The following is a 9801-nucleotide window of genomic DNA, read 5'->3' as shown; positions in this document are numbered from 1 at the left end:
ATCCAATAGCAGTTGGTGCCAGGAACCACATAACTAATAACTCCTCTAAATCCTCCTCAGTCCTCTTTCTAAAGTAACAAAGTGACCAAGTATTCCCTTATACTGAACAAGGTAAATAATATATGTTTGAGTTATTTAATATTTATATCTGGGAAAGTATAAAACTAGTAATTATAATTGCAATAAAAGTTAGAAATAGTAACATTTAAGAGTACGCAGGAAGAAAACCAGTGACAGCTCCAAAATTCTTAATGTTGCCCTCAATAGTAGATACACAATTTGCTTAATAAGCTAATAAATGTTAAAAGAGAGCAAGAGATCTTCTCCAATGGATATATTGGTAAGTAACAACCCATGGCAGGGCTTTCTCAAGAAAACCCACCACTGCTTTTGGGTAAAGACCCTTGTTGTAAGACCACCAAAACTAGGGAGGGATCACTAGGGTATTTTAATCACTACTTTTTTTATGGAGCCAAACAGGCCGGACTACAGAGTGCTCCTTAATCACGCTGAACATTCACAAACTTGCACATCGTCCAAATAGAACAGCTGTCAGCTATTGACAGTGGACATGATGGCCTTCTAGTGGCCATAGGAGCGTTATTTGTGGAGAAGACATTACTATAAATGACATGTGGGCCTCTCCTACCTCAGACCATGACCTACTGCTCCAAATATTTCTCAATATGCACTCCAGGAAAGCCAGAAAAACATAATGTACCCCAAAAGGTTGTGTTTTTTTGTTTTTATTTTTGTTTTAGTATATTTGGACTTGTCAAAATCTAGGTTTTTTTTTTTTTTTTAAGTAGGATCCAAACGAAGATACAGAATGGAATGATGCTTTACGAGACTTCGGCATCATCCCTCCCAAAGAAGAGGAAAAGGATGAAATCGAAGAAATGGTTTTAAAAATGCAGGAAGAAGCTTCAGGTAACAGATGATTAGAGTTAGTAGTAATATATATATACAATACCTAACAAAAGTGAGTACACCCCACACATTTTTGTAAATATTTTATTATATCTTTTCATGTGACAACACTGAAGAAATGACTCTGCTACAATGTAAAGTAGTGAGTGTACAGCCTGTATAACAGTGTAAATTTGCTGAAATCAAAGCCTCATTTACACCAAAAATAATAAACAAAGTACACAACTAAATTCCTACATAAGCGTAAGGCATATTCTTCCTTCAAGTCACGTGAACTCCTTGGTTACAAAAATGCATATTTTCAATGCATTCCAAGACTCTCTGCCAAAAGTCAGTTTAAATATGTTAGCCTTCCCTAATCCCTTTTTAAGTTTAAATAATAAATCAGAAATGTAGGATTTATATCTGGTTATCTCAAAGTCTTATATTTATAGTAACAATTTCATAGATGTTGCAGATGTTGTCTTTGGCACTTTGTTTGCTTGTTGCACTTAACGCTGTAGCAAGGCGCTGAAGAACAAAAGCAGATCATGCATTGACATCAGTGTTTGCCATCCAGAGCATAGAACTCAAAAGGTTCACCAGTTAACCTTTAAACACCAGTAAACCTTTAAACACAACTATTCTAATGGGCAGACTAGATGGGCCGAATGGTTCCCACGGACTGCCTTTTTATTATATCCAATGTTATTGGATTATCCACAGATGTTTTGCTGCACAGCATATAGAATTACAATGTTATACTTAAACATGCAGTATATTTAAATAAACTAAAACAAATTGTCCCAGCTTCCAGAGACATTCACATATGCTATTTATGTAATTTCATAAAGGAGCATGAATTAAATACATTACAGTTTGGAGGAAGCATACTAAGGTTTGTATCATGTAATATGCATCACTCACAGTGTAATATGTTTTTAATAATGCATGAATAGGAAAAAAAAGATTTGTTAATTAGATTAATTAGAAAAAAGGAACACTATATTAATAGTAAATAGCAAATCTGTATAATGTTTGAATGTACAGTACCAGACTATGATCCTAGGCATTGTTATACCAACCATATGATCATAAACATATCTCTATAATAAGACAGACTTGGGTAACTATCTAAGTGAGTAATGCAGTATGTTGTCGCATTGTTTTCAGTTACGGTTTAAACAGCTTTATAAAACTAACTCAATGGCAAAACACCCATGTACTTTCAAAGTAAAATACACTGTTGAACATAATTAATAACCGGTGTCACACCCTAGGGGTCATTTTACTGACATTTTGCCCTTAAGTCCATGAGCCAATTTTAATGGTATTATACCATGACTAGCCCTTTAAGCTAGAAACATTTGGTTGTAAGTACCGTATTTCCCCAAGTATAAGACGCACCTTAATTTTGCGGGCCGAAATAAAAAAAATCAATAAAAAATTACATAAAGTTATTGTACTGGCTGCCTGGGCATGATATGAGTGTGATTGATGTTAGCTGCTAGCAATTGTTAGCAATCACACTCCTATCATGCCCAGGCAGCCATCACATGCACATCACTTTCAGCCTCCCTGTGCCCCCTACACACGGATCCATGCTAAAACAAACACACACGCACACTCGTTCATTCATTTACTCCCCCACCTTACCTGAACTGCAGACTTCCGTGGGCGCCACTGTTTCCCTCCGCGTTGCTCGAGCAGGAACAGGAACTGAGCTGAGTCATGTGATGTGCATTCACGTGACTCCACTGGGTTCCTGTGTCGCTGCGACAGATCAAGAGACACTGCTGAGCAAAACAGGTAAGCAGCAGGTCCCCTTTCCGGTCCCCTTTTTAGTAAAAAAAAAAATAATAAAAAAAAATAAATAAAATCGACCACCACTGTATAAGACGCACCCAATTTTTAGACCCCAAATGTTTCTAAAAACATGGGGAAATACGGTATTTACCGTGCAAATGTCAGGTAATCTAAATGATACAGGTACACTCTTATCAGTAGAAGTACCTGCTAAAAACATCCAATTGAAGATATGTATTTGTCCCAATCTGTTTTTAGTCCGGGACAATCGTATGCCAGTTTTTCTGGAGCTACCGCTGAAAATGCAGCCAGGGTGAAAATTCTTCATACTCTCACTTAGGGTTTCTCAGTGCCCTGAACCAACAGTTTATACCCCAAATGTAATAATCATAATAATTAAACAGTGAGAAGTGTGTTAACACCAGGCTTACATTTAAATGATTTGCAAAACTGACATTGAAATGTTTTTATCTTAGTTAAACCATATGAAAAAATGACCCTGGAAGCTTTAAAAGAAGCAGAAGATACATTTCAGGAAGAGGAGAGAGCCATCGAAATCTACAGGTAAACATTTCATTATATTCTTCATTTAATGTTAAAATGACACAATGTGATTTCAACCCACAAGGGTGGATTTTGTCACAGTTTTTATATGTAATTACTTATTTTTCACATTAAATAAACATCTTAATTAGAAATGAAGTGTATGTGAAGAAGTTTATAAATATGTTTGTGATGTTTTGATCGATAAATAGATTTTGAAAGCATGATAAGAAACCATTCTAGATTGAGAATTCATTTGAACAGGACCCTCGTAACCTTTTCTTTCTAGTCCAAATTTTATTTTGGATGCACTACTTGTTATATCTACTTTCCCTTTTGTGGAGCGCTGCAGAATATGATACAGTGCAATACAGGGCCGACCCTAAACCAAATGGTACCCCGGACAAGACTATTTGATGCTCTTGGGTATATTAGATACCATTATGTTTTTTACACAATTATTGAGTGTTTACACAATTTAATTTCTAAGCAGATTTTCTGCTTGGCTTGCTGTTTCCGCTACACATTTTGGGCTGTAGGACACTGTGAGCAATCCAAACACACCAAACATTCTGAGGGACATCAAGTGAGAAAAAGAAGCACATGCATGTCAGACCACAACCTGCCCTAGTAAAGCAGCCTGGGACTGCCACCATCTTTAACCTATCTCCTTAGGAAGAATATCCAAGTACCTGACACCACCCTGATCCAGGCACCCCAGGCAGTTGCCTCTATGCCTTATGATGAGACCGGCCCTGGTGATATACATATGTATTATTAATAAAAAATAATAACAAATAATAGCATTATAGTGAATAATAATACATTTTAAAAGATGAAGAAAATGAATGAAAATTAACATCAAGAGGAGCCAGTAATTAGTTAATAACAACAATATACATAATATGCATAACACTATTTTTATTCATTTTTACTTTTAAATATGCATTGTTCCATTTAAATAGTCATCAATGTTTTTTGCACTGTCACTTTATTGATCAACACATGGATTTGATAATTATTTATTTAATTTAATGAAATTTTTTCTTTTTTCATCTTGTATTTAAATATGTTGTAGTTATTATCACATTGAAGATTCATGAATTGATTATATATATTTTGAGTATTTATGCACATTCATTTATTTATTAATATGCAGTACATGCATGAGGAGATATAATTATTTATGCACCTTAATCACTGTATTTATTTATTATATTTATTTATATAATATATTTATTCTAAATATACATTTAATGCACTTTAAACCCACACGTAATATGTATATGTTTATTGGGTTCGTTCCTGGAGGCATAGGTGAGGCTGACGTTGGCACAAGATAGTTGTAACGAGTCCCTGGGAAGTTCCGGGCCGAAACCTAGTGCGCCGGTGCGGCGATTCGCCGTCCTTGGGTCCTGTCTTTGGTCGGGCGCCCCGCCCGTGGCGCGCATGCTCGGGAGATAGTCTCTCGGGCTTGCGTGCCATGAGGTGGGACGTCCGATACGAAGCAGTGAATTGTGGGGCGGGGACGCAACACCGGCGCCAATTAAGGTTTCGGCGCGCAACTTCTAGGGGAGGGGTATAAATATTAGCGTAGGATGAGGGAATAACAGCGACCCCTTGAAAAAGGAGAACCGAAACGGCGTAGGGGAAGTGGTGGACAATATGGGTAAGGAGCATATCGCTCTTAGAACAGTATTTATATCATTGTATTGAACTGTAGACTTTGCATTGATGTCGTTAGTGCTTTATATATTTATCAAGTGAAGAGGTGCACTCCATAGTGAGTATTATTAATTATGCACTTTTTGATGGTCATATATTTGATAGATGCACTCTATATAGAGTAATATTCAATTACATCCAAATGACTTAGCACTTTATGATTCTTATGTTGATTTATATGCACTTGAGACACTTTATACAACATACAGCCATATTTCCTCCATGTGCTCTGATTTTCTTCTTTAAATCTCTGTTGTCTATATAATGAAATACTTTATATATGTTTTTTACCAATTTTTTGTACAATAATAAAATAATATATTTTATATAAGGGCTTTTGTAGAACTCTTTTCTTGCTCAGTGTACAAAGTTTATAGGAGTTGCCCCCCTTTTGAGGATGTGATCCTTATACATGCCACAATATTTATAACATTATGTTATTTGTGAATAGTGTGGTTGGATTCTTTTGTGTTATATTTTAAAAGAATAATAAATAATAATATTAATAACAAGAATGCATTATAGTGAATAATAATGATAATACATTTTAAAGGAATACATAATAATAATAACAAGAAGAATGCATTATAGTGAATAATAATAATAATAATAATTGTAAGCTGTTTCAACTCCTAGGCAGTAAGAGCGTGCCACAAAACAATTAATTTATCTGATTACAGATTAGTAACTCTTGAGTGACAAAGGGTTAAGGCCTGGAAATCATTTTTAAAATACATTTTATTTTTTCTTCCCACTGTACACTGGGTTTATTTTGAGTATGGTTTGCAACTTTGCATGTATGGAGCGCCATCTAGTGAGAGCAGACAACACTACACAAAATGAATTCAGCGAGCAATGAGATTATAGCAAATATTATACATGATTTATCAACAATATAAATATTCTTACGAGTCACAATAATCTGTAGTAATCCTGAGAAAACAGTCTGCCGCTTTAGGTACAGTCAAACTTCAAGATAAGTACATGTAGGGGTTAAGCTAACTTGCTGATTCTCAGGGCCCCTGTGATGTCCAAACTTGTTCGAATTCCTTTCCTACATTCATAGTTACAGTCTCCCAGTCTTAATCTTACAGGTAACTGAAAAGTTATATTTAAATAAGCAGTTAGTCTGTCTCTCAAAGACCCATTTCCGAGCTATGGCAGGTGTGCCAGGTATTACTATACATTGAAGCTTCACATAAAATGGTATGATCCATTATATACTGCATGCTGAGTTTTTGTTGGACAAAAATGGAGGTCCATATTCAGGCATCAGATTTCTGATATTATTGACATGATCCAATATCTTTTTACATTATTAATAAAGATAGATATGCCATTTCAGCCTAAGATAAAGTTGGGATCTTTAGCTGAAGTTGATACCTTTTCGTGGTCTCTTCTTCAGATAGAATCATTACATTAAAGACTACATTAATAAGGAGAATCCCAATTAGGCTAAAGCTATCTGATCATTTCTCATTGTCCGATTTTAGGAGAAAACGCATGCAGGAGCTTAAATCTCTACAGAAAAGGCAGATATTTGGAGAACTTCTTGAGATTCCTGGAAACGTATATGTGAAAGAAGTCACCTGTGCACAAGCAGATGTTTGGGTTGTCATTCATCTTTATAGATCAAGGTAATGTATATATAGTTCAGATATATGGATTTCTATACCAATACTGTTTTACCATTCCACCAATTTTTCTTTAAAATAGTACCAAACTATAAGGGTGCGGCCTATAATTGGGCCAATACGATATATGGCTCCCCCTGCCTCCAACGACGAATGGAGGCCAATAGGAACTAAGTAACTCATATTAAACCAATCAATTACTACTGCGGCCTTTACAGTTTTAGGCTACAATTCCTATAAAAGCTGCAAGATGGACACAATTAAACTACATAGAACTCAAGCAGTTTATGTTACTTTAGTTTTTCTTAGTCTATGGTTCTATTTAACAATAAAATATCCTCTTCCAGTATTCCGATGTGCAATCTGCTGAACTATCACCTCGAAAAGCTGGCTAGGAAGTTCCCCGGAACGAAATTCCTGAAAGCCGTTGTCGATAGCTGCGTTCGCAACTACGAAGACCACTGCCTACCAACAATATTCATCTACAGAAATGGTCAGATTGAAGGATCGTTTATCGGTGCGGAACAATGCGGAGGGACAAGCCTGAGTCTGGAAGGTAGCGACTTGTCACGTAACTGAAAATATGTTTATATTTACCCATATTGTAATAATCATCTGATGGGATGAGGTGTGAGATCTACTCGGTTGCTTTTGTGTCCAGTGTCCAAAAATGATTAAAAATGTAAAAAAAAAAGGCTTTGGGCACTCAACAGTACTAAACTCATACCTCCCAACAGTCCTAGTTTTCACAGAACAGTTCTGATTTTCGGGCAGAGTCCCGCTTTAGCGACCAGTTCCGACTATGTGCCAGTTGTGTAGATATTTCAAAATATCTCCCTATGCCTACATGCTCCAGTGTTGGCTCTGCAAGTGATTTTGGGTGGTCTAACAAGACCCCTGTGCACAGACGCAAAAAGTGATCATATTTATTTTAACGGGCGTGGTTTTCTTCCTGATAATTGGCTCTAAGCAACTGATCAGTGATGTGAATATAGTCCACCGACACGGCGTTACGCTGCAGCTTCTCCTAAAGGTAATTGTTTTACAGCAGACACTTTAATATGCAGTCTTTCTTAGTAAGGTTGATTTAGACACCAGACTGTCCCTTAAACTCGGCAGAGAGGTCGATATGAGGCATGAGCCAACAGCTGTGAACTGGGTGGCACTAATGGACACACACAGGGGTTACGATCACCTAATCACCAACCTACTTGTGCCCTTTTGCTGGCGTTGCACATGGTCGTGTGACATTACACTGTACAGGCGTTAAGACATCAGGGCTTCTTAAACAGAGAACAATGCTGTAATAATGTGTTATTCTACCATATGATTCTTCTACAATATGATTAATAACTGTTTAATTATCATTAAGAATTAGAATGGAAGCTTGCAGAGGTCGGCGCGATCAAATCTGACCTGGAGGAAGACCCAAAGAAGACGATTGTTGATATGATGATGTCATCAGTCAAGAAAAGCAACCAATGGAAATGGCCGGAACATCCAAATAAATAATGGGGCTCTGCACCTCATTCAGGAGGAAATGATCTGATCTGGAATTAGCTGTCAAAAAGACCACTGACATCTTCTGGTGTGAACGAATAATGAATAAATAAGGATGTTATAGTGTGAGAACATGAAGCAGTTGGACTTGTGTATTGATAAGATTTACAAGATGGCACAACTCCAAAAAACTTTGAATATTTTCATCCCAAAGTCTTGTTATCCCATGTGACACATAGTGTATATAAAAAATGTGCAACAGAACCCCCTACCCTGATAGCCTTGTGATTGCTCTGAAGAGCAGCCACACGTGCCAAGATGGCGTCACCAACTGAAAAATCAATGAGCTCACAGAGGGTCTATCCAGACCCCCTTGAGAACTCTCAAGCTCCTAAATGGAACCCAGCTCAATAATCCGTGTGATAAGTAAACAAAAAAAAGAAAAAAAAAGAAAAAATTTGGTATCAAGGTAGCAAGTCCTACAATTCACGCTATATCTTCACAAAAATTCCCACATGGAAAGAGTTAAAAATATTGGCATTATAAATGCCCATAGGGTGCCTAGTTTTTAAAAATATATGGTTCGATTGGGGCAAATTGCGTTGGCCGGCTTCAAAAGATACCCGAAATACCACATGGGGCAGAATGACCAGGTTTGGGGAAGAAATGGTTTTGAAATAACAAACTGGTACTTATTGCCCCATAACATGCAGAAAATAGCAAAACAAAACCAAAACCAAAAACACTGGGCATTTCTAAACTCAGGACAAATAGTAGACTCTATTTAGAAGGTTTGTGCATTAGTTTTTGCAGATGAGTAAAATATTTTTCAACAAAAAGTGAGAAAAAGTCATTTTTAACAAATAAATCACCATATTTTATCTTTTTTTTAAAAGAAAAAGTAAATAAGATGATAGGATACAAATAATGATATCTAAAGAAAGCCCTGTTTATCCTGAAAAAAACAATATATAATATGTGTGGGAGCACGAAACAAGAAAGAAGAAAATTACAGCTAAACAGCAACACTGAAAAATGTTAAAAGAGCCACAGTCCCAAAATGTACTACGAGTATGAAACAATCTTGTCCTTAAGGGGTTAATAAAAGTTATACTTACTTCCTGCATTTGGAATAATTTTATTAATTTGCCATATTTCTTTTCATTCTTTTGATTCACAGCCTTACAGTAACAGTGACCCCGTTTATCAGATATATTCCTAAAGGCTTGTAACAGAACTTCCTTCCCATTTATTATAGTGACTTATTATAGTGACTTATATCACCTCTAGGAGAAGTTATTTACATCGTTTAGCAAAAGAAATTATGTCTTAAGTATGGATGCAAACACGGCAAAATAATTAACAAAAATAAAATATTTTTATCTGTAAAAAAAACAAACAATAAAAAGATTTGCCTGTGAAATCAGGTCTCACCAGTTACACGGTCCTTAGACTTTAGACTACACTTAAATAGTGAATTTATTATATTGGTTACTGACTTGCTTTATAAGAAGACAACAAAGTGGCGTTACAATGAAAATTAACAATAACAAATAATCGCACACATGAAGACATTCTGGTACATAGGAGGGAAAGGGGCCTGCTCTCAGGAGTAACAGAGCCGCAACGGTGAAGGCTGGGTTCTCGCATCTCGCGGAAATCCAGCGACATGACGAAGCACCGA

General features: G+C 36.3%; 1 protein-coding gene across 1 annotated transcript; it reads left to right on the top strand.

Moving 5' to 3' along the window:
- The first annotated feature begins 298 nt into the window (after window positions 1-298).
- PDCL2 (phosducin like 2) lies at window positions 299-8249 on the top strand. The gene is made up of 6 exons (XM_053458198.1): window positions 299-340; window positions 810-930; window positions 3192-3279; window positions 6477-6620; window positions 6965-7173; window positions 7990-8249. Exons 1-6 carry the CDS (start codon window positions 299-301, stop codon window positions 8127-8129), a joined length of 744 nt encoding a protein of 247 aa, XP_053314173.1. The 3' UTR covers window positions 8130-8249.
- Window positions 8250-9801: the final 1552 nt, after the last annotated feature.

The sequence above is a fragment of the Spea bombifrons genome, chromosome 1 (assembly GCF_027358695.1).
Source record: "Spea bombifrons isolate aSpeBom1 chromosome 1, aSpeBom1.2.pri, whole genome shotgun sequence".
In the NCBI taxonomy this organism is placed as follows: Eukaryota; Metazoa; Chordata; class Amphibia; order Anura; family Pelobatidae; genus Spea; species Spea bombifrons.
This window is presented reverse-complemented; position numbering and strand designations above follow the sequence as displayed.